The following is a 23,679-nucleotide window of genomic DNA, read 5'->3' on the forward strand; positions in this document are numbered from 1 at the left end:
AGCCAAGGGCGCGAGTTGAGTGTATAGATTTTGATTTTTCGATCGAATTACTAAAGCTGTTGATAAGGAAAAAAAACTCAAAATAAAATAGACCGCCCGTAAAGATACACGAGTCTAAGAATGGCCGTGCAATACGAAGGAATCAGTTACAGAAAGATCTACTCCACCAAGGAATACCATTTGTTGAAGACATTATCAGGATCATACCGCTTCTTCAGCTGGACCAGCCGCGAGTAGTTGATCCCGAAAACATCGCGCGCATGCGCAGACAGATGGTCATAGTTCCCATACTCAGTAACTGGGCCCTCGGCTGGCCTACCATGGCTGGCTCGCTCTGCAGCCACTAGGCCAGCGATGTGGCGCGACCACATCTCCATCCTCACGTCGTCCTGCTCATCGTTCCAGTAGAGGCCGATCATGACATTCTGGACATGCCCTCGGTGCCCGTGTGCCGTGGCCGTCACTGGAACCTCACACCATTTGTCTGGCTTGTAGAATTCAAACTCTATTAATGACCGATCCGACCCCGGTACTTCGAGGTGAAGTCTTTCCATTTCAGGGATGATCGTCTCCTTCACAAACGCTGGTCGAAGGGGTGTCGTGTACGCGGCGCCTTTAGATACGTTGCGGCCACCGCGTTTTGCCTCGGCCGTCAACATGTTGTTGACGGATGCGTACGACTGAGCCTTGGTCGTGTTGACAATAGGTCCCAGGTTGAACAAGGGCTGGAAGACAGTTTCGGCCGATTTAGCATCGCCGTAATGGAAAACGATTGCCATGATTCCCACATCGCGGCCCTGTCGCGAGAAGGGGTATCTGGACAGCTGAATAACCATAGCCGAGTCCCCATTCGTGCTCTCGACTAACGTATTGGCAAAGCCAAAGACAGCTTCTAAATGATCCAGCGAGAATCCAAGCAAGCCCGCCCAGACCGGATCCTGGTGCTCGTGAGCCCTAAAGACGAACTCGACGACAACGCCAAAGCATTGCCCGGCGCCTCGAAGAGCCCAGAAGAGATCGGGTCTCTCCTCTGTGGACGCAGTGGCGATACTACCGTCTGCCAGGACGACGGTCGCAGCGACGAGGTTGTCAAGAATCAGTCCGTGCCGTGGGGCAAGCCAGCCATACCCTCCTCCAAGCGCGATTCCGCCAACCCCCGTATCATTCACTATACCCTCAACCATGGCCAGCCCATATCCCTCAAGGGCGTCATCAACATCTTTCCAGCGACAGCCTCCGCCGACAGTGATCAGTCGCGATTCCGAGTCCACCGCCACATGGTTCATGTGCGCCAGATCGATAACGAGGCCGCCATCACACGAGGAGCCGGTGCTTGTCGTATGTTTACCGCAGGCGACCGCAAATGGAACCTTGTGTCTGACGCATCCGCGGACTATAGTTACGACGTCATCGACTAATTCGGGGTATACCACGAGGGCCTAGAAAGTCAGCACGACAAGTTCCAGGCACGGGCAAGCGAAAGCGAAAAGATACCGCAGCGTTCGGCACCGCGTCGTTCCATCGCAGGATACTTGTTGCGTAACCATCAGAGTCTGGGGTAAGTATGGGACACTTGAGTGTGGAGCGGAGTTCATCAGTGAGCAACTGAAGATCGCTTGTGCTGCCCATAATAAATCTGCTGAGGAGAATTTTGATGTGTAACGCTGGATTTGAGGTAGACAGCAGCTGCTCAATGCAAAGAACGACTAGAGTCAGTGGTGGCTAAGGAGCCTTATACTGTATATAGTGAGCAGTAGTAAGGGTTTTGCTGGGAGGCGAGAGTGCCTTTCACAGTCGCTACTGCCTCAGCGCGAGTTGCGTGCCGTCTGTCTTCATCTTAGGGAAGAGCGATGGTCAAGAACAAAAACGTACAAACGTGCAAGGGATCAATTAGGCGCAGTAAGTATTAAGTACAGTCTGATATGAACACAACACGAAAACAAAATCAAAGCTCCTACTCAGCTCCATTCACCCCGTTCGCCGAGTGAACAAGCTGGCTCTCCCCGAAAAGCCTCCAATCACTAAAGTTAACATCTACCTGGTCCTCATCACTCTCCGCCTTTCCTGCTCCAAAGCTCTTGAGATCCCATTTCTCGACGCCTTCGATGCCCTTGAGAGCATCAGGGTACTCACGGAAGAGGTCTGCGTTGAGGCGCTCGTACTCGCTATAGTCCTTCGGCCAGCCGCCGAGACGCTGGATGGCGAGCTTGAACAGCCTGAAATGTTGGCGGACTTGGTCGTCACTAAGGGCGGCGTTTGCAAGGTCGCTGTCAAGGTCGATAACGGAGCCGTCGGTGCTCATTCCGCCGTCGAGGCTGCCGTCCAAGTCTGCGAACGTGGGGTCGCTTAGCGCACGAAGGATATTCTCGTGGAGTGCGGCAGCGCGCTTGTAGTACCGGTTCGCTAACTCTTGCGCATCCTTGTGGGCCTGGTAGCGCTGGCCGATACCAGTATAGAGTTGCGATAGCAGAATAGACATCTGGAGAGTGCTGGGGTGGCGAGCGCCGTGAACGCGGCGACAGTTGTAGACGATGTCTTCCGCCAGGCGGACAGCTGCGGTGGTATCACCAACGAAGTATCGAGCCATTATGTAGAGGCGACCAAGGGATAGGGTGATGTATGGATCCCAATCACGCTGAGCCTCGCGGCTGTGCCAGATCGAGGTGAGAACCGCCGCGAGAGTCGGGTAATCGGCCTGTTCGCCAAGAACACCGATGAGGCTGTTCAGATGCTCGAGGCCAACCTGGGCGAGGTTGATCTTCAATTCGCCGAGGACTTTGAGGACGTCCTGGATGATGGTGGCGGAAACGGCAAGCATTCGCTTGCGGGTTGCTTCGTTGAGGTGAAGCCCGCGACCCGACACGTTTATACTGAGCGCCAGGACGAAGCGAGCAATGGCTGGGTGGCGGTAACTCGATTGAGCGGCAATATACTTGAAGGAAGCAAGAGCAAGCTCACATGCCTCTTCGAACTTGTTCAACTTAATGAGTTCGCGAACATGGCTGTTGCTGGCAATTCCGATCGAGCGAACAATGTCCTTAGAGTGACGAGTGCTGAAGTAGCTCAAAACCATCATGACGAACACTTTAACTTCCTCTGTAGACTTGAATCCAACCCGCTTGCCCTCGTTGGCCAAAAGGTAGGTAATGAATTCATTAGTTATCTCGGCAGCGACGTGCTGGCGTTTATTCGCCACCAGGAAGTAATGCAGACGAGCAGCAGATGCACTGGCAGACAAGAAGGTACTGTTAGACCGAATCAGCTGTTGGAACTCCTCAAAGTAAACCAGCTCGGTGGTCAAAGAAGCAAGGATTTCGGTGACCGTGGAAGTCTGGCGGTAGAGGTGGTGTTCAAGCTGGGCGAGGAAAATCAAGCTTTGGCGGCTCTTAGTGGTAAGATCAAACTTGGACGACTTGACATTTGTTGTGTCTTTCCTTATGATTTGCCGGTAGACCTCGTTGGTTAGCTCCACGGCCTTCTGTGTCTGCTTCGTCTCAATGTACGAGGACACGATTGTCGCAGCCGCCTCACTCAGACGTGTGGTAGACGTTTCGGAAGAGAGGATATGGACTGTGGCTTCCTGCAGTTCTTGGACCACCTGCTCGGTCTTGCTCTGCCTGGAATAAAAGCTTATAACCTCCTTCATCCTGAGGAGGGACTCCTCATGGGCCCAACCGTAGCTTTCACGCAGCGTTGTGATGCGCTTCTTCAGCACCCGAACCGCCTGCTCCACTTGCGTGGACGAGGCAGACTCTGTCAGTTGAGAGTTGGAAAGAATTGCTGACTGCTCTTCATACAGGGAGTCGAGAGTGGCGCGGATCTCGTCCAATTGAACCTCACTGGAATTGATCTTGAGAAGCTCCTCGTACAGGCGGATTGCTTCGACTTCATAGTGCTTCGATTCCTGGCACAGCTGGGCAAGAGTCAATGTCGCCTGCACGGTGACTGATGCGGTTGCGCTGAAAACTGCTTTGCACTTCTCCTGGTAGTCTAAGGTAACCTTGTGGAGCGCCGAGTACTCGGTGCGAACTGCACGGAGGCACTGGGTGTAACGGGTGAATATTCCCTTCACGAATTTCTCATCCTGAAACTTGGGGCTGAGTTTGGGATGGTTTAGCCAAGCCGTGTAGAGAATGTGACAGTAGTGCAGTGCTTCGGAGTACCGGCCTTGATTCCAGAGCTCAGCTGCAACGATGTCCAAGGGTTCCAGCGATTCAGGGTGGTATTTCCCATCCTTGTTCAACGCTTGAATGATCTGTTGGTAGTAGTCTAGGAAAATTGGACGTGGCCTGGTGAGCTCAGCGAGGGTACGCAGGGTCTGAATGACCGTTGGATGGTCAGGGCCATAGTGCTTGGCGTAGTCATTCAGCAGCTCCTGATAGACGCTAATGGTCAGCTCAGTCTGCGACGTTCTCTCCAGCAGACGCAGCAACTCAGAGACGTGATGCTGGCGCAGCTTGTCTTCAACGCTGAGCCCGGAGCGGACGGCGTAATAGATGCGCAACCGGGTGTCCTGCTCCTTGGCCAGCCGGTGGCGGGAGTGGTAGCACTGGGCCAGGCGCTCGGCAAGGACAAGGGAAGAATCCACGTGTTTCTGAGGTAGCGTCACATCCTGCAGTGTCGCCGCGAAGAAGGACGCCCACGTGTTGTGTAGGATGCGCTTGATCATACGGGAAGCTTGCTGCCAGCGGCGCTGAGAGATGTACAGGGCGGCTAAAGTCTCAGTGCTGCTGTAGAATGTCTGGTTAATAGAGGTGGACGAGGTTGAGACTTCCAAAATCATCTCCTCCAAGGTTGATTCAGAAACAATGGAGGCAGATGTGGCAGACTTGATGATCTCTTGAGAGGTGGAATGCAGTAACTGTTGAACCTGCTGGTAGCTCGACGTCTCCGTACGGCGAGTGCTCTGATAGTACTCCGAAATCTGCTTGAAAACGCTCAATGCAGTGGTGGAAAGCCTGACACTCTTCATAACCTTTGCAATCTCCTCTAGATGAACCACGGACGATTCGGACAGGGAGACACTCGTCTGTTGGTAATCCTGCCAGAAACTGGTCAGGACCGAGGATGCTTCGTGCTCCCTCTTTTCAGTTCGGAGAAATACAGAGTAGGCGAGAATGATTTTCAATTTTTTCTCATCCCACACCGCAGAAGAGTGCACGCGGGCTTCTCTGGTCGCTCGCTGCCAGTACTCGACGTAGAGACGCTCTGCAAGGTCAACTCGACCTTCCTCGATATATTTCTTAGCACGCTCTATCAGGGCCTCGACCTCAAGTGACTCTGTTGTCTCCAGCAGGTCGTCCTCCTCTTCCAGGTCAAGACGGAGAATGTATCCGCCCTCGTAACCCGGCTTTCCACGGCCGACAAGGCGAATGTCCAAAGAGCCCGTCGATCCGGCCGTGGACGAGCCATAATCAGTCGAGGTGATGGACTGAATGTCAGCAATAATAGTCTCGGCCCTCTTGATGTCTTTGACTTTGCGATAGTGTTCGGCAAGTTGCTCAAGAACAGCGATAACCTTCTCGGAAGTATTACCGTAGTGTAATTTGTAAGATTGAACGAGCACTTGAAGCATCTCTTCGCGCTTTATCATTATGTCTGTTTTTGCTTCCGTGATGCTCTCGGTTGTGATTTCTAGGAAGGTGGTGACCATTTGCTGAGTGACGATGTGGCGCGCCGTCAGCAGTTTTTGGCTGAGATTGGCTGCCTCATAGAATAGAGTAAACGTCTCCGGGCGGTTAACCTGGCGCAGCAACGTGGCTAACGTGATGATCGCCTGGAGAGTGGTCACATTCTCCGTTGTCAATATGGTGCGGTAGACGTTGGTGATCAACGTTTGGAACGTTACTAGTATTGGAGTAGACACGTTATCCAACACGGTCCTAAGAAGGCGGACAACCACGGTCGACGTTGGGAGCAGCTTTGCAATCGTCTTAGACGCGGCAGGCTCACCGTCCTTGGTGAACACTGTCGTTTGACGGAAGACCGAAACCCAGTAGCGGAGGGAAAACTCAAGGAGTGGGTACTTTCCTAAGAGCATATTCGTCTCCTGGTGGTCCAGAGATGGCACGGACGACGGCTCGTGCTGTTCAGTAATTGTGGTCTTGATATATACCAGGAGCCTGGCGAGAAGGTCGCTGTGGCGATCCTTGAGAGATGGTACCAGCTTGCCTTGGGTGAAAATCTCCACAACTGCGCTGCGGATAAGGCCGTGACGGAGGGACACATAGTCATACTGAAGAAACACGAGCGAATTGAACGGCTTCAGAGCGTGCAATATGTCGACGCGCGTATCAGAGATCGTTTGTTTCTCTGTCTGAATGGAAGCGAGAGCAGACAGTTCCTGCACATGCAAGGGACGCTCGACCGTAGCAAGCCAGAGCAGCATGAGCTTGGCTTCGGTAGTGGCCTCGGCTTGTTGCAGAGAATGGAGAACGAAATCGGTGACAGCTGGTTTGGCCGAGATCAGGCTGTCAACTGATTTTCGCAGGCTTTCCGTGCTCTGCTCTCGACGGACACGTTTCGTGATGAGCTTGGCTATAAGGAACGAACCCTTTGACGCCGCTGTGATTCGCTCCACAACAGTTTCTTGTTCTATGGCTGACAGGCCCTTGAAAGCCTGGCTATTCCCAAAGCAGCCACGTACGACGGCGGAGATGTCCTCAAAGATGATGTCTTCAGTGATACGAACTCGAGCTTGCCCTGGAGCCTCTGGAGGGTTGCGGGAGCCCAGTGTGATGAGCCTGACGTTGGAAGATTGTGTGGATGCCCGAATCAGCCTCTGCAGCAACTGTTCCTCCCCACAGGTTGCCTCATCTACACCGTCTACAACCAAGACCAATCCCTTCGCCCCCTTTAGAGCGGAAGCGAGCGCTTGTTCCACAGTGTCCCAGAGGAGGTTATCATAGGTTTCATAATCAGCAGTGACCTTGCTTCGATGCAGAGCATCGCTCAAGATACGGAACAGCTGCACATTCCCGATACGCTTCTCAAAGAACTGAGAAAGTATTGTCTTTGCAATCGCTAAGGAGCTTGTTTGCACAGCAATCCGGCCATCTAATCCGGGTTAGTCAATATCCATTACAATGGAGGGCAAACAATTCACATACTGATGGGAACGTGCAGAGCCTGGTAGGATACGCCACCGTGTGGATGTTGCAGATGATCCACGATGACAGAAGCAAGAACGGTCTTGCCAGATCCTGGCTGGCCAGTAATGCTGAGATGCCTCTGTTGCGTCTTCAAAAAACGGGTCAGGTACGGGCCCAGCCAAAGACATGTGAGTTCCTCGCGATCATGTGCCAGATGGGAATTGTGGTCAGCGATACTTTCAACCACGCGGTCCTCTGGGGCCAACCAGGCTCTAATGGCTTTTACTTCTGACACTGCGGGTTGTCGTCAGTAGTCGAGACAGTTCTAAAGCTCGGTTCAACTTGCCTTTATCTCCATCCAGATTCTCTCTGAGAAGCTGATGTCTCCACATGGACTCGGCAATCCTCTCGCAGCGTTGCTGGAAGGTTTGAATCTGGCCAGGGAAAGTCCGGTAAATGTTGACAGAGACCGAAGCCGTTGTCATCCCACGAATCGCCTTGTGGAAGTGGGTCGAAACGCTTGCGACGAGAGTGACGAGGTCCGCTAGAGCGAGGATGAGCTGCTCCTGGATGTCTTGGGAGACACCAAAGAGCTCCGTCCGCTCTAGGAGGTTTACTAGAGTCATGGAGATGCTGTAGAAGAAGCCAAAGGAGAGCATCAATGCAGCAGCGTTCTCTCGGCCAAGCTATAACGAGATTCCGTCAGAGTTTACTGTTATAAGTAGGGAAGATACGTACCTCGAGAAGCATTGCGCAATAACCATATGATAATTGCGCTGCAAGATAGCTGTCTCCGGCAAATTGTTCAATCGCCATGTCAAAGGAATGTAGTCGATCAATGAAAAGCTGAGCCCAGGCCAGCACCTTATCGTAATCACTTCCCTCAGGTGGCAACAAGCTCATACGCTCAGAACGGATCCACTCGAGGATTGAAGCATGAGTTGCAGTCAGAAGCCGGGAGGATGTGTTTGTTCCTAGCTCTTCACCGCTACGACGCTGAAGAGAAGTCACAACACTCGAAATGTTTGTTGTTCCCATTGAGTTGAACCTTCTCGACGTGACGCGGGGGGAGTGGACAGAGCGTGCCACACCTGAGGTGACGCTTTCTCCATCTTGCAGTCCTGAAACGCGGCGAGAATTCGAGATACGCTTCTGACGAAAGATTCCGTCCATGGTAGATGTGATGGGGGAGAGGATTGAGGGAGCCATGACTATAGGCTGGGGGTTTGATGGACGTTGGGCGACGCTGACGTTTGACGGCAGCTGAGAACGCGGCAGGGAATGAGATGTCTGGCTATTATCTGGGGTCGAGGTGGGTATCGGGATGGTCGGCCTTGCTTGTGCAGGTTTAGCAGCAATTGGCTCGTCTTGCTCAATACAATGGCAACGGCACCGACAGTGTGAACTGTGACTTGGTTGAGAAGTGTTCTGAGGAGTTGTTTCTTCCGGTGGTTCACTACAGCAACAGCAGTAATATATAATGCGGCGAAAGAAACTTAATCTTCGTGTGGATCGATCCGTACTTCGTCCACGACAACAGAAAATATAGTGCACACTGCGATGTGATGGGCGAGTTGTCTCTGTATATTGTTCACCGTAAGGGCAGCATCCACTGCAAAGGGCGCAACGGGTTAGGGAAGGCAGGGTGGCGACGTATACTTATTATAATGGTACAAACATAAGAGAAATTAGATTGATATAGATGTCAAATCAAGTTGCAGGGCTCTTGTTCTCAAGCTGAGAATACAATTGGAAACAGGAAACGAGACAGGATATCCCGAATTGCGAGGTCTCCTCCTTTATATCTGCAGGCTTTGTATTACCGACCTAGGACATCCTTGTCAAGTGCTGGGCCGTCCGCGGCAACGGTTGCTGAGCAGCGGGGCGAGCGTGGCTGCCTGCTCGCAATTTCGGACATGGACGAGATCGATATGAATGAACGGCTATGCAATTGTACACGCAGATTGTCAGCTGCTGCGGAGAAGCCCCCAGTCAAGGTGCCCCCTCAGCGGCAGTGGACTACGGAAAGGTTTATGGAGTCGAGACTTTGATAGACGCGATGGCGAGATGGAGTAGAACAGCCTGAAAGAGTTCGTATCGCGGTATCTCCGGTACATGTGTTCTTACCTTCATCGAACGTATAACTTCCAGCGAATCCCTGGCACTGGTGGCGTATTTTGAGGAAGCTGACTGAACGCCTGCGTCTGACTATTGAGACGCCCCTGGGCTGTCAGGCGATGCGGGCCGAGGCCGTTGTTTCTCGCTGTTTCAAGACATCTGGTTCACAAAAATATCCTCCTTATGCACAAATGTCGCAAATGGTGGTTCCTACCAGGACGGGCGAGATTCTGTCGGTAGACGAAATGAAGAAAATGGGTATGGAGTTGGAGATAGTGGGTACGAAGATACTATGATCTCAGGATCTTCGCCAGACGAACCCTCGATCGAAGCGGGGGCTGGATTGGCAGGAGCGCGGGAGCGCGGAAGCTTGGGACCTGGACAGTTCCAGAGCCAGAAAGCAGGAGCTTTAGCGTATCTCACTATGCAGCCTTTATTGGTTCAGCTGAAGTCGAGGCCCGCCAATCGCTGCCGAGACGGCGCGGCGGTTCTGGCTAAAATTGACAAACTGCAGGACGACTGCAGGCATTTCCGGCGTTCCCGACGTGGGCCCAAGCTGGTGTAGCATTCTGCTCGAGGTCAATGCCATTCTCGCAACGGGAACTCCGCAAAGGATAGTGCAGTGGTCTGAGAGCCAAACGGTAAGTGTCGACGCAAGTAGTCCAGCGACGTGTGGGGTTGGAAGAGAGGGGAGAGTGCAGAAGATGGCCCAGCCTACCGAGTGTTTGAGTCACGTTATTCCGTATCGGGACTAGTGCCAAGTGATCAAGTCTCTTCCCACCAACTTTCAGCTCAACTTCTTATGCCTCAGTCAACTGCAGCTTGGTACTATTAATACCATTGGTATAGTATTACCAGCGTGATATGTTCGCCTTCATACATTTCAGCCTGCTGGTAAGACGGGAATTTAAATATCCTATGTGATACGGAAGATGCTCCTACGGCTCCAGCTTTTCAGGATCCCTGGACTCACGGCTATGAACACGCCCGGTCACTGGAGAACCTGCGCTCGAACCTCACGGGAAGATATTGCTATCGCCATCGCCGCTTGAAGAGTTATACTTGTTCTAGTAAGAGCGTCTCGCGTGCTCAGAGTTTCGTAGACCGCATATTCTCCAACAAGAACCGTTGTCAGCCAGATTACTATGGCAGAATTCTTTCGAGATCCCTACTTTACTCTTGTCCTCGATCGTCAACTTGATTGACAGAGCAATGCTAGTCCAACCGACCATTCTAAGGTCAGCCGGCGATTCGCCGATCCTGCTCGTCGCCCTTTGGAACCGCGTTCATGGCACCGGCCCCACTCAGGCTCGGCTCGTTGATATGATGAGATATGATGGATGCCACAGCCCTGCTCGCGGTCTAGAGCCTATACTCCTATACTTTCCGGCAGATGCTCGCGCGTCGCTGTCAAGAATTATTATTTCGTTAGTCCACCTGACACTCTCTCCAAATTCGCTAGGCGGATGCAACGGCCCTCAAACAGACGACGATGCTCAAGTCATGTTCATCACAAATCCCCAAAAAACATGCATTATATTGCCTTCTGATACGTGCCCCGTCCGTGGTGTCTCACCTTGCTTGTTATTCTCTGCAGCTCTCCTATCCTGCTCGGTTTTACAAGTCTCTAACTTTCTGTTGTGCAGTTAGTCCTTCTCTACTGCCTATGGTGGATGGTCCAGCGAATACAGATTGACTGGTGTATCTCATTGATCGTATTGCTCTTGTCAAATCTTGAGTTAATGAGCTAAAAGATAATGCATACAGGTCTTTGCCTTGCGATTTGCGAACGGAGCACTTACCAGCCCGCACCTCCACCTCGGTTGCCTACTCAGCCCATCCGCTCTGGCGGCAAATGCGGAGCCCTCAGTTTCGTGTCGATAATCTTCAAGATCTACGACCCAGCAATTTCTCGAGCGTCCGCTGTCTCACTGGGCCTTGAATTGCAACCTCAGGTACCCGCATCGTTTTACGTCACAGACCGCGAGAAGTCGACTGCAACAAACAAGAAACAGCACACTTCCACGTCCTCGCACTATTATTGTCGTCACTCGCCCCAGCCGTTCTCATCACCGGTATCGAATGGTCCGCTTATAGCATCTTCGTCTGATGAAATAAACAGATTGTTCCCCTCGACCGCCGTTTTATCCCCAATTTTATTGAAATGCATTTATACCTCACCTTGGCGATGAACTGGTAATTGACCCTTTTACTAAGTACTCCGGCGCCGCTCATATCGGTCGATTTAAATGACTATATTCCGTGGTTTGTGTTTGAGATATTATTCCTCCTGGTCGTGCAAACATCAGTTCGCTCTGAAGCGTGGGGCTTCCAATAAGGTCATGATCGGCTGCACTGCAAATTTGCGTAGTCGACCCAACTGCTCCAGTGGCATTTATTATAATGATGATGCTTGTGGGCCATGTATACTTTCTCAGAGCTCGCGTCTACGGGTGGGCTATTCGTCATATTCGTCCATCCTTGACGGGCACCGGCTGAAACCCCGGATCTCCTTTGTCTGAACGCTCTTATATTAACGGCATCCATCCTTGGTTCTTAGAAGAGTTTCCAGGGTATGGCATTGTTACCCTTCTCTACTCGCTCGGATACTGTCACGTGTGGCGACGTGGTCCACGGGCTGCGTGAGTTCCCCAGGTTCGTATGTACATGCACGAAGTAGGTTCCTACTAACCCTTGACCTTCATCTGGCGACGCTTGCTTGCCAGCCCACTAAGCGGCCTCTGAACAATACCCAAGCGATCCGTACCCGACTATACCAGGATAAATTGAACAAATTATATCTAGATCGCCGTCCAGTCTCTACCGTTGAACCCCGATGCATTACTCCAAAACAGCGACAGCCTGCACCATCAACCATCGGCCGCAACTTCCTGCCGCCGCCTCCCGCCTCGCAGGACCAGATGACGAGTTCTCACTCTCCGGTCTGGCGAACCGCTGTCACAACAGTAAGCCTATCAGCGCTATTCCACAACTAGAAATAGATATAGGCAAGCTGCAAGTGCCCGCGAGCATATGCGGGGCGCCCAAGCGAAAACACATTGTTACACGTCCTCGACTAGCGAACAGTCGTCAACACTCACCAATAATAATTCTGCGAGCAACGCATCGATACGAGGGTGGTGAGAAATTGGGCGGCATGCAGTAGAGCAATCGTTTGGTGTCTCACGTACAGCCAGCCACTGTCGGCAGGATGCGGGGCAGACGCCCCTGGATATAAGTAGACACCGTGTAATAGGACCCAGACCGGCCTTGAGCAGAAAATGGTAAATAAAAGAAAAGAAAAAGAAAAAGGGAAAGGAAAAAGTAATCATCCCCAGTCAATACTGCATCTAGACTACCGAAGACTCAAGACTAGTCTCTGGTCGTATGGCTAGGCGCGGTGCAACTAGAGACGGTCGACAGCCATGTAGTTCGGGGTTTTGAAACCTTTTACCGAGCGCCGTAGTTGGTCAATTCAAGACCAGATGGGCGGTGCATACTTGAGCAGGGGTTAGGGTCTGGAAACATATAGTCACGTGTATTACTGAGGTGCATCTTATCTTTTGATACCTCAAATCTCAAATTTAGAAAAATCAGAAATCACTCTCCATTGTAGATGTGCCGAAGCAGAGGAGCCTGTACGGAGTTACCCACAGAGGTCATACTCTGAATAGATACCTAGGTACATCGCTACAGGTGCCAAGAAAAAAATAAATAAATAGACAAAAAAACAAACGCAAAGTAAAAATGAAAATTAAATAAAATAAAAGTGAAAATAGACCAAGATTGAATTTCCCGAGCGTAATCCCTTGCAGAAGTTCACCTCAATCCTATACACGATGGAAAGATCATGTGACCACTTGACGACTTATCTCGAGCACCAGTGTTTGGGATGAGATTACTGGCCATATGATATAAGTAGCCTAATCCAACCCCGGAGGATCTAACTAACATATTGTATTGAGAGACATAGCAGAAGTGATCTATCATCCAAGATAGATAAATAATCATCATATGGCGTCTGGTCCTTAAGAAGACTATGTTCATTTAATTGATACAGTTTGCTTCTTGTCTTAGCCTTTGAGCGTACATACGTATCCAACCCGGTATGCAGAGTCACTAGTCTCACGAGCAATCCATTCATTGCCATGACGAGCGGGCACGTGAGTTCCCACGTGCAAAGGCATCCTTCAATCCAACCGTATATTCACCGGGACTACCGTACGAGATCTGGTCCTGTCTCATCGACCTACAACCCCATCCTCGCAAGCCTCTCCTGGCCGCCATCTGTGAACAGCAACACCCCGTTCCAATACCCAACCGCCCAGATCATTGGATACCGCCAATGGAACCACATCGGATGCTCTGACGCGCCAAACCACCCGAAATGTCTATCCAGATTATAACAGAGATAATTGCATGAGCTAAGGACCAGCAAGGCGAGAACCCCCGTGAAGTGCGCCGCCTTGGTGCCGTAGTAGTGGTCGACGATGAAGACATTGATCAGGCCGCCCATTGCGCCGCCCATGCCTAGCGGGCAGAAGACGAGCGTCCAGAGGACTTTATAGACGAGATCGCGCGTGCCGGTCATGACGAAGATGCCCACGGCCAGAAACACGGTTTCGGCGAGCAACGAGGCGAGCCAGAAGAGAAGGAACGGGCGAATATAGATCTGGCGTCTTTTTTGGGCGGTGCGGATGTCTCCTGGGCCGCTTATTATGGGTTGATAGGTTTGTGGGTTGGCGGCCATAGTGGTGAGATATTTGTGGTTGTGAGATACTAATGGATGGGAGTGATACTTTGGGGGAAGAGCGGTCGACTACATTCACCTTGACGCCAAAAGACGACACCTTTTATAGACTTGTCAACCGTGGGTGCATCCATTGATCTGGCTATAATGGTTTTGCTGAACAATAGCTGGAGTTCCGTTTGGATGTGATGACGACGCAACCGAGGCAAGTATTCTTTTTGATACTGGCATCTGTGAATTAAGATGAGTGATCATTCCGAGTGCCGAGATTCGGTGCCCGCGTTCGACTACGATTCTTTCTCACCTCCAGTTCTCCAGCATGTCCTGCACTGCTCTCATCCTTTCGAATCAGGTATCATCCAAAATAACATCAGACATTTCCCCTACATGAGGAAACAGCACTCAGAAACGTCCCTTTGTCATTTAATCCATGCGAATCCCTTCAAAAGGGGACGAAGTGCAGCCTCCTAGAGTAACCGCCACGAAGCGCTGTCATCAATTAAACGTGTCCAAGCAGCCCATGGCCGGGAGCCAAAAAGCGTAGATAAAAAGAGGTAGATTACTCTTCGTGATACATGTTTGATTTGATTCGGATGAAGAGAGAAGAAGGGGGAAAAACACTATGTTGACAAGACATAGCGCCGACGACAGCAGGTCCTCCTGGCGCAAACGGGCGTACCGGGCACGAAACGAGGCACACACCAGGGAGCTACAGCAGCGGTTGCCCGGCTAGAGTCTGCTTTGGAACGGATGTGCCAGGCAATTATCTCGTCCACCGATGTTGTGATTGGGGCTCGAATCCCGACGTCGCATCAGCAGATTGCACACCGTCTTCGGGATACAGTGAAGACATGCCTCCTTTCGGCGATGGATGGGAACGGTTGCCAGGACGACTTTGCTTGCTCGAACCAGTCTGAGCAGTTGCCGAAGCAGTCGCAAGCGCAGGGCGATCATGAGAAGTGGCCCCGGCCGAGTCAGCATGCCGGCCTAGGCGTGCTGCCCCCAGCACGCAACGCACCTTTCGCGCCCCAGTCCATGCCACCTGCAGCCGATGCGACAACAATGAAGGCGGCGCTATTTGCGAACCAGTTGAGATTATATGTCTGTATCAGGGCTTTCTACTGCTCAAGCACCCGTCTGTTCCCCTCGAGGCGTTGAAGCGACCGTTTCGGCTCCTCTTATCAGTTGCCCCGCGAGAAACCATTATCTCATTCTTTTATGCCTGTCTAGGCCCGGTTGAACAATAAGCAGCCAGATCGCTGCAGCGACATTCCATACTTCAGACTAGGCGGCGCAGGCACGCATTACTCTGGGGTGTCCGGCCAGAACCAGACCGAGTTGGGTAAAGAGCAAAATTCTCGTGAGATTCGCATTCCCGATACCCTCTCAGCGTTTTCGCCGGAGGTCCAGAAAGACCTTGATGGTGACTGGTTCGATCTGTTCGATCTGGTGGGCTATGTGCGAACACATGGGGTCGCTCTCTCAATGGCGCCACCGGTCGAGGATACCGCGTATCGCAAGGTGAATGCGGTCGATTTCGCAGCAGGCAGGCTGACTTTCCGCGTCCTCTGTCATGCGCGTGGCGGCTATCTGACGATTATTAGCTCTGGTCGAAAGGGAATCTGCCTAGGCCACAGCCCTGGGTTCAAGAGAAGCGATGTCGAAATTGCCATCGACTCTTCATGCTGGAAGTAACCTAGCAACTATTGTCTTCCCCGTTTCCTATGTCCGTGACTCCCGTTCACGACATAGTCTCCTATCCCATTGAAGGATGTAGTGACGTCTTTTTCTGGTCTAGTAGTAGGTAGGTGCAGTGCAATATAGCTAGTAATCACAGCTTTCCCAAATCCGCCTGCAATCTCCCTTTGACATTCCTCGCCGGGTCAACCACCAAGGCCACCTGCGTACTAGTAGCAATGAGCTCCCCGTCCTGATCTAGAATAAGGACCTCCAAGTCTGCGAGGCTCCCACGGACCATCCTCGTCACCACCCGCGAATACAGCCACTCCATCCCACTGGGAGGGAGCCGCGTCTTCAGGTCAATGTCCATTATTACAGGCGGATACCAAAACTGCACCAGTCCCTGGTATGTCGTCGCCCTACCATTGAGATCATCACCGTCGCTCTCTTCGGCAGGCTGCGCTCGTCCCACCCGCACCAGTGGCAAGAAGTCTCATTGCCTCCATCGCCCCCATCCGATCCAACGCCGCAGGAAAGATATCCGCAAGGCACACCAGCGCCATTAGACCACCGCGCGGGCATCCCGCCAGGCGCGAACTGCGTCCACTGTTCAACGACCTGCCCCGCACGCTCCTCAACCGTCTTGGGTAACAATGTCGAGGACGGGCTATATACCTTGAGGTGTTTCACTGCATGCAGCGAGGGAGGTGCCTGGGGGCCAGCTCTCCATTCCCCATCCCTTCCGTCCTTCGCCAGCGCGCTGAAATCAATTGCGCCGCCGTGCAGCGACCCTTGTGGCATCCCCGGCGAGAGATCGGTCCATGGCCCGACTCCTCTGACACGGGGGCTCTCCTCCATATCTGGCGGAGCGAGGGTAATATACGCGAGCACTTTCACCTCAAGCTTGGTTCTATCTCCAGAGCCGACCGCATCGCCCCCATCACGCGTCTGGGACAGCGTGACATGGATCGTGCTAATTCTAGCGCCGAGCTTGAATTCCTTGACTGTCAGGATGGCGGGCCCAGCGACGAACGTTCGCTGGAACGTGATTTGAAACGCGATAGGCTCAGGAGAGCGTATTCGCCCTTGCCTTTGTCCTCGTTTTGGTCCTGCATCTGTAGCGGCGTGTTTTCGGGCGAAATGCGTCGCGGCTGTTCGGAGAGCACGCTGGCCGTGTAGCCGCCGTGAGGGACTACAGGAGGTCAGTTTCCGTGGGTGAGGTGTGTCAGGGGGGAAACGAGAGCTCATACCCTTTCAATGCACTATGCGGGTCAAGATAGGCCGAGTACGTATTCGCGTCGATTTGAATCACGGCAATAGCTGTCTCAAAGATGGATGAGTGGCTTGCAGTTATCGTAGCAGTCATCGTAACAACTCACTAGCACGACGCTCAAAGACGCTCAACGATGACCGGGTTTCGAAGGTCGAAATCTAAGTACTGGGTTACCTGACGTAAAGGTGAGAGTAATATTGTTTATTTATTCTTTTTTTTTTTATTTTTGTTCTTGTTTTAGTTTTTTATCATCGGCGTGATGACGGATATGTATTTGCGCAGACTGCCGTTCGCCGAGGTTCTTCGGTGATCATTCATTGAGAGAGATCACTAATCTAGAAGGATATCATGTCTCTTTCACAAACTAAATCCCTGATGCAGAATAAGTGAAGGATGTTCGCTCTAACGGTGCTTATGAACTGGAAGGGTCGCCCTGGAAGTACCGTACGTGAGAAAGCAAGCCCTCTCGAGCCCATGCCAACGGTTGCAATTGCAGTCGTTACTATCATCATGTAGGGTTATTCTCCCTCTTGCTTTAGATATATGAAGATATATAAATCACCTGTACTGAATACACACCAACACCGCGCCGAACAAGACATCAATCCTGAGCCTGGCACTATGATACGGCATTGCCTTATGGAAACGCTGCCATGGCGCCTCTCAAGATGGCATGAGGATTGATCCTCTTTGGGTGCCGCCTCAGCATCTCCCTTACCAGCTCTTCCCAATTTGACGCTTTGTACACAGCACTCAAAGTCCAGAGTATACTGGCGCGTTTTTCCCGCATTGAAAAGTCCATCAACTGTCCCTGCCCGCTTATGCCCAGCAATCACGGTATACGGTTCCAGGGCCTCGATCTATCCAGGACACGCAGCCATTCCTTCCGCTTCTCGACCGTGGTCGCTTCGCCAAAATATTGGTGCACGTCACCGTAAACTGCGTCGCCCGCGACCACGAGCCGGACTGGGCACGTGCAGCACGGTCGTGTTATACGTATCTGTATGCCCGACATCGGCGGCGCGGAACTCGTGGCCTTCGAGGTAGAAGACCAGAGAGTCGGGGTCCGTTGCCTCGGGAAGCTCCAGCTGTTGACGCGGTGGGATCTGTCCGCCGGGGAGGTGGGTGAGCCATATTCCTTCAGACATTTCGGGCTTGAGCTGCTCGTGCATGTGCGCGATTGTGCCTGGCGCCGCAAGGGCACGCATGCTGCGCCATGCTTGCGGAGAACGGTGAGGCCGAACCAGTGGTCGCCGTGCCCGTGGATGATGTATACGTAGCGGAGGTCTTTGCCCGGTGCTGTTGCCTTGATTCAGCCGGCCAGGTCTTCGGTTTGGGAGATTGAGAGCGGGGTGTCCACTAGGCAGCTTCGGAGTCGCCGTGGATCAGCGTGCATGAAATGGGAGAGAAGGAGCTTGGTTCTCCCAGGCGTTTGATCGCGAGAGGGAGACGCGAGGAGACGTAGACGTCGGCTTGAGAATGGATGGCATATTGAATCGGTAGAACAGTGAATAGGGGAAGTTGTTAGTTTGTGCTTCAGGGGTGCACGATCATGATTGGGAAGATGATGATCCTTGGCCGTTTATATCTTTCATATTTGATCTCTCTAGCGTAGAGATGTTGCCTAGGCACATCCAATGCAAACACCTTGCTCACTCATCAAACCCGACAAGATCGGCCCTCGGCCCTCAATCGGTCAGGAGGGCATCGAGCCGTAGTAGCATTTAGCTAAATATCGATTAGATCCAGGGCGGCAGATCCTGTCTAGAAGGTTATTCAAGCATATACCTACCAAAAATGCCTTGCTAGGCCTTGAAGTAACGCTCGACACCCTCTCCAGGGCCGAGAAAGAGACACTTGCTCAGACAATTACTGAGGACTGCGTCAAACTCAACATCGGGCCCTCTTAGGTGAGGCCTCTTCTACAAGACCGCATCGGCAATTTTTATACTGGCGGCAAAGCATCTCAACACCTTCTGCTCCTTCTTCTTCGACTACGCGGCTCGCTCGTTCAGTGGTGAGGAGGTCCTACTGGCCATTACAGGCCAATCACCTAGAGAGCCGGCCCTGTCTTTCAAGGGTGTCAGTTGGTAGTAAACTAACCATGAGACCCGGCAGGCAATTGGTGGGTAAACAGATAATTCTGCTGGCGCTGCAGATTGAGTTCTGGAACAGTGGATAGACCGAATGAGCCGATAAGTATAGGGAGTATCTCGCGAAAAAGAGAATTAGAAAAACTGCAGGACTGGTCCAGGCAGTAGACAGCACCATACTGTAGACATGTAGCTGTGTGCACAGGGAGTATACCTATATCCTATTCGTGTCCTTCAACTGGTTACCACGATCGATATGATCTCACGATTGCCCTATATTCATTTTGACTCATAGGATGTCATAGGGGGATATATCACCTAGGTTTTGCATCTCTGGATAGTAGGCCAGCGGCAGTCTATGACAATAAGACGATATTGTAAGACATGTGCCTCCTGGGAAGTACCGTTAAAGAGAACGTTGTTAGCAGCAACCCTCTGTTGATTCGGTACTCACTAGGAAGAAAAGCCAAACGCGTCCTACGCTCGCTATTCTCCAGGTTCGTTAACAACATTCACTGGAAAGACGTCTCCTTGACCATCTGAGGCGAAATCTCCTGTGTATTAGACTGGTATTGGATTTACCGCTCTCTCCACACGATGGATGAGATCCAGACCATTTAGTATGTTTCATGCAGCCTAGAAATGGCAGTATCCGTAAGGCGATTACCAAAATTACCAAAGACCGCTGACAATCCTATTTCAGTGCCGCTTCCTCGAAACAAGAGCGATGTGATGCATTCTAGGCAAACTCCTGCTGCTTTGGCGATTGCATCAATTGCCGGCTGTAGGATCTGCAGATGTAGGCATTATAGCCCGCCAGAACAGGATTACTTCGAATTCAATGCGATACGGCAGCTGGAGGATGGATAGCACCCAAATCTCACTTGAGCCGCAGTTTGCCTACGGTACTGGGTTCCATAACTCCTATATTCGATAAAAGCTCAAGGGAAAAGTGTTTTTGTGACTGTAGGAAAGCCTAGTCACTTTGGTTCATTGGCCAACATGCTCCTGTGAGGTTTATCGTGAGACGCAGTTGGCGAATTCTGCCGCGCAGCTCGACTTTTGGCAAGATATTTATGTCTTTATGCCTGCACTATCCTGTCTCTCTCAAAATTTCAAAACTAACTCCTGAAATAAAGCAACGAGCATGTAAAGCAAAGCAGGGTTATAAGTGAATAATACGTATTTATGACTGGCAGACTCTCCTCTTTATGCTATCGTAAGCCACTTTCTTGACAACCAATACTATTGCTTCTGACTGCATCGGTAGTATTTCTGTTGGATCTCTTCAATTTTGGTAACCAGGTATATCTGGAACAATGTATATATGTTTGATCAAGCAGTTGGAAAGTCTTACGGCGATGTTTTTTGCGAAGGACCATCTTGAAATGTGCTGAAAATGCCGGAGTTTCATATACTCAACTATCCAGAGTTACGATTGATGAACTCGCTGGGATAAATCCTAGCCACTGGTAGGCTGCTTGAACAACGGCACATTTTATCGATACACAGCGTGATGCCGTTCAAGGCTCCGTCTGATGCAGGTTAAACCCGGCACGTCTTCAGGCTGCTACAGTTTGGCCCGCATATGTGCCTTCACCCAATTGTTTCTGATACCACAGATTGATTCACTACTATTATGCTGGCCATGATCTGAGGATATGCAGAGATCTTTGTAGTAGCGAGAACAGACCTCTAAAAAGGGAGAGACGATGGTTGACTTCCCTGTAGGTGACACGCACGCCGCCCGCCTGCCCCGTCTTTATCCTCGAAGCTCCAAGCACCCGTATTCGCCCAATAGCCCGACCAACCCCCATACCCAGCTCCACTGCCAGGAGGAACAATCCCGCAATGAATCCATTGGCCGTTCTCCCTTCCTATTCCTGCTTACGTCCGTTCCTAGCCTGACTATGCCGATGGCTATGAATCGAGGTCAGGTGGACCCAGCACCCACGTCGGCTAGACACGAAGAGGTCGCTGGCCCAATGGAGGCGCTCATCCTGCGCGAGTCGTGGGATAAGGATGCAATTCGTTTCGAACAAGACTCTGGCCTCGGTTGCAGCCGTGCATGTCACTGCCAGATAAGGTAGGCACCCCATCTCAGGCCTGCTTGCACACAGACTCGAGCTTGTGCGCACCGTGAAGGACCTTGGGAGAATCTCCAGGGTACTCAGCCAGGGGCTACCCGGGTATATAACAAGCAGCACTGGGTCCAGAAGTCGATATTAGAACGCTTCTCCCTCTTCTTTGGTGCTTTGACAGAGAAAGCATCCCCAAGAATCGGGGATAGTTCGCCGCGCGGTATTTGGGGCCATTAGTCAAACTGCCCACTCATGAAAACGCTATACGACGCCGTCTGTCCGATTTTGCACCGCTTGGGCCTCTCAGCCGAATCCATACTACCCACTGGCCGGGGCATCCCAGTGCGAGTAACATCGGGTCTTCAGCCAAGGTGGGATTTAATCGCGGCTGACTCGCCAAAGGTTTTTCGAGCACCATCATCATGCCTTGAATCCAGTCCCCCCACTCAGTCCTCACGGAGGTATCATCGGCCAGATCTCTTGTCGATATGGATTGAATCATCCGACCGGTTTCGTGGCGTGGTATTGGCCCGCATTCAGGGAAGACGAGTGGGATAGCGTCTTGCATCCCACACTTTCGGCCTCAGGAACGACATCGAGAAAGGCATAAATAGCCCTGCTAAAACCTGTTCTCGAGCTTCTTTCTCCCACCAACGGCAGAACCAAAGTCTACTCAGCCAGCTACAACCAAGCCAAACCAATCCAACCAGCCCACCAGCCAAAACTCAACTTCAAAATGTCTCCCTGCAACTGCAACTGCTGCTCCGGCGACTGCAACTCCTGCTCTTGCAGCTCCTGCACCGTAAGTGTCCTCGCGTTCTACGAGGTCTCGTCTCACTAACTAACAAAATGGTTATCATACAGCACTAAATATCTCTTCTGCCGCGTCGTCCTCTGCCCGTGCTCTGCCATTTCAACATCCCAGCTGTATCTCAACCAAGCGACAACACGTGCTTACTCGTCTATCCGACCGTGTAAGCCCCAAATACGCTATTAACAAAGAGATCGAGAACCTGAACGCGTATCGCGAGATTGTCGGGACTCCAGAGGGCGATATGATGAAGGAACAATAAACCGCTGTTATTTGACTGATGTATCTACTTTGTCGCTCCTTCCCAAAATAACGTCGACGTTATCAATCTCCAACCCATTGTAGTCTCCTGAATTGCCGTTAGAACTACTTCCGTGCTCGTTGAAAACGCAATTCCGATTAGGTTTAAGCGAAAAGTAGACAACGACATGTCGAATGCGTCACTTATGGATCGTATGGAGAGCCAAGTATGCTATGTAAAGACTTTCATGAAGTGCATTGTTGGGACGTCAATTGGCGACAATTCAGCTTGGAAAATTCTCGATTGACGTTGATTTAGGGCTCGGTCCTCGCCGCAACGGCGGCTACGAGGAGCGCTCTGCGGAGCCAAATGCCGTGCCACTTGTATCGAATCAAAATTAGTTTATTGGCCTAAGAACGACGGTTGGCAAATTGAGGGAAAAACAACCAAACGTACCGGTAATTGGGACAATCACGTACCACGAGCGTTCAAGCATTGGAGCAAATGATTTGTGCCTTAAGGATTTGAATTGCAACCATTTTGTATTGTGTCGTTCGCAAGCGCGCAGCTGCGCTGGACACATTTCTCCCAGAGCCGAATCCACTGTATGACCGTATCATGTAATGCAAGTGTTGGAACCGCCGCGAGCTAGGCTGGGCGATAGAAGACATATTGGCCGCCACACTGCCTACAAATCACAACCATTGTAAACATGAGGCGTAACGTTCTTTTCGAGCCGCGCAGGTAGATAAGCCTTTGTCCATCTTTGATCGAAGCCGTACTCTGGTTGTCGAGTAAGAGCGTCGCTGAAAGCAGTTTCATACTTTTGAGTTAGAGAGTCCAGTGGGTGCGACAGGAACAAGGCTTCAATGGGTCGACCCCGATTTCGACTTCGCTGCGTTGGGACATAATGAGCGTGACAGCATACCGCAGATTCACGGATAGTTGCTTTGAGGATGTCGGCGTAGGGCAAGAGTCGGAGTGAGCTCCGTTTGGTAGCCTTTAGTCGAGAACGACATCGTTATAAATTAGCAGAGAAAGTCCGTTGTAGGACGGATTATCGATTCAGTTCTGGCTGAGGCTGACTGTTCGACTGCGAGGATTCGAGTGGACGACGTCGGGAGTAGGTCAAACAGTAGTAGGTGAAGCAGTGGAACCTGGAGTCGATCGACGGATCACTAACTTAGTCCCTTCGATTCCAGATCGCTTTGAGTAGGTGATCGATCAAAGACGATTATTTTCGACTAGTGAGGCGCGTTCAGTGATGAGTCTCAGGGTTCGATGAGGGGGTTCTGAATTAACACAAGGCATGCCCTTGTAAACACAGCAGTTACTCAGACTACCAGACAGCCTGATATGAGGGTTTTATAGTGTTTGAATGAACAGTGACCAAGTGACTCATTCTTCTAATAACTCTTCGAATATTTTGGAGACTGCCGATGACAGACAGCCCAGAGCGGAGGCAGTCGTTGAGAGATGGCTTGGGTGAGACTTGCTCTTCTTACACTCAGGGGATCGATCGATGAAAGCTGGGTTGAACG

At 51.5% G+C, this 23,679-nt stretch overlaps 8 protein-coding genes across 8 annotated transcripts, besides 1 other annotated feature; 4 read left to right on the top strand and 4 right to left on the bottom strand.

The window, feature by feature from the left end:
- Positions 1-23,679: part of a sequence feature (contig 1.123 816..128436(-1)) that runs on past both edges of the window.
- ANIA_07222 (NACHT domain protein) lies at positions 1,872-8,300 on the bottom strand (the record flags this gene model as incomplete). Its single annotated transcript, XM_675399.2, has 4 exons — positions 1,872-7,056; positions 7,110-7,385; positions 7,582-7,777; positions 7,830-8,300. 4 exons carry the CDS (start codon positions 8,298-8,300, stop codon positions 1,955-1,957), a joined length of 6,045 nt encoding a protein of 2,014 aa, XP_680491.2. The 3' UTR covers positions 1,872-1,954.
- On the top strand, positions 9,401-10,261 carry ANIA_07221 (uncharacterized protein; the record flags this gene model as incomplete). Its single annotated transcript, XM_675398.1, has 4 exons — positions 9,401-9,488; positions 9,735-9,850; positions 10,059-10,103; positions 10,142-10,261. 4 exons carry the CDS (start codon positions 9,401-9,403, stop codon positions 10,259-10,261), a joined length of 369 nt encoding a protein of 122 aa, XP_680490.1.
- Positions 12,046-12,375, top strand: ANIA_11551 (uncharacterized protein; the record flags this gene model as incomplete). Its single annotated transcript, XM_050611901.1, has 2 exons — positions 12,046-12,175; positions 12,218-12,375. The coding sequence occupies 2 exons, from the start codon at positions 12,046-12,048 to the stop codon at positions 12,373-12,375; spliced, it is 288 nt and encodes a 95-aa protein (XP_050467874.1).
- Positions 13,350-13,959, bottom strand: ANIA_07220 (uncharacterized protein; the record flags this gene model as incomplete). The annotated part of the gene is made up of 2 exons (XM_675397.1): positions 13,350-13,458; positions 13,526-13,959. 2 exons carry the CDS (start codon positions 13,957-13,959, stop codon positions 13,350-13,352), a joined length of 543 nt encoding a protein of 180 aa, XP_680489.1.
- On the top strand, positions 14,279-15,654 carry ANIA_07219 (uncharacterized protein; the record flags this gene model as incomplete). Its single annotated transcript, XM_675396.1, has 3 exons — positions 14,279-14,311; positions 14,599-15,060; positions 15,190-15,654. The coding sequence occupies 3 exons, from the start codon at positions 14,279-14,281 to the stop codon at positions 15,652-15,654; spliced, it is 960 nt and encodes a 319-aa protein (XP_680488.1).
- Positions 15,791-17,005, bottom strand: ANIA_07218 (uncharacterized protein; the record flags this gene model as incomplete). Its single annotated transcript, XM_675395.1, has 3 exons — positions 15,791-16,030; positions 16,063-16,831; positions 16,890-17,005. 3 exons carry the CDS (start codon positions 17,003-17,005, stop codon positions 15,791-15,793), a joined length of 1,125 nt encoding a protein of 374 aa, XP_680487.1.
- Positions 17,745-18,120, bottom strand: ANIA_11550 (uncharacterized protein; the record flags this gene model as incomplete). Its single annotated transcript, XM_050611903.1, has 2 exons — positions 17,745-17,878; positions 18,009-18,120. The coding sequence occupies 2 exons, from the start codon at positions 18,118-18,120 to the stop codon at positions 17,745-17,747; spliced, it is 246 nt and encodes an 81-aa protein (XP_050467875.1).
- On the top strand, positions 20,718-22,289 carry ANIA_07217 (uncharacterized protein; the record flags this gene model as incomplete). Its single annotated transcript, XM_050611904.1, has 3 exons — positions 20,718-21,091; positions 21,724-21,888; positions 21,951-22,289. The coding sequence occupies 3 exons, from the start codon at positions 20,718-20,720 to the stop codon at positions 22,081-22,083; spliced, it is 672 nt and encodes a 223-aa protein (XP_050467876.1). The 3' UTR covers positions 22,084-22,289.

This window comes from Aspergillus nidulans, chromosome IV (assembly GCF_000011425.1).
Source record: "Aspergillus nidulans FGSC A4 chromosome IV".
Lineage (NCBI taxonomy): Eukaryota > Fungi > Ascomycota > Eurotiomycetes > Eurotiales > Aspergillaceae > Aspergillus > Aspergillus nidulans.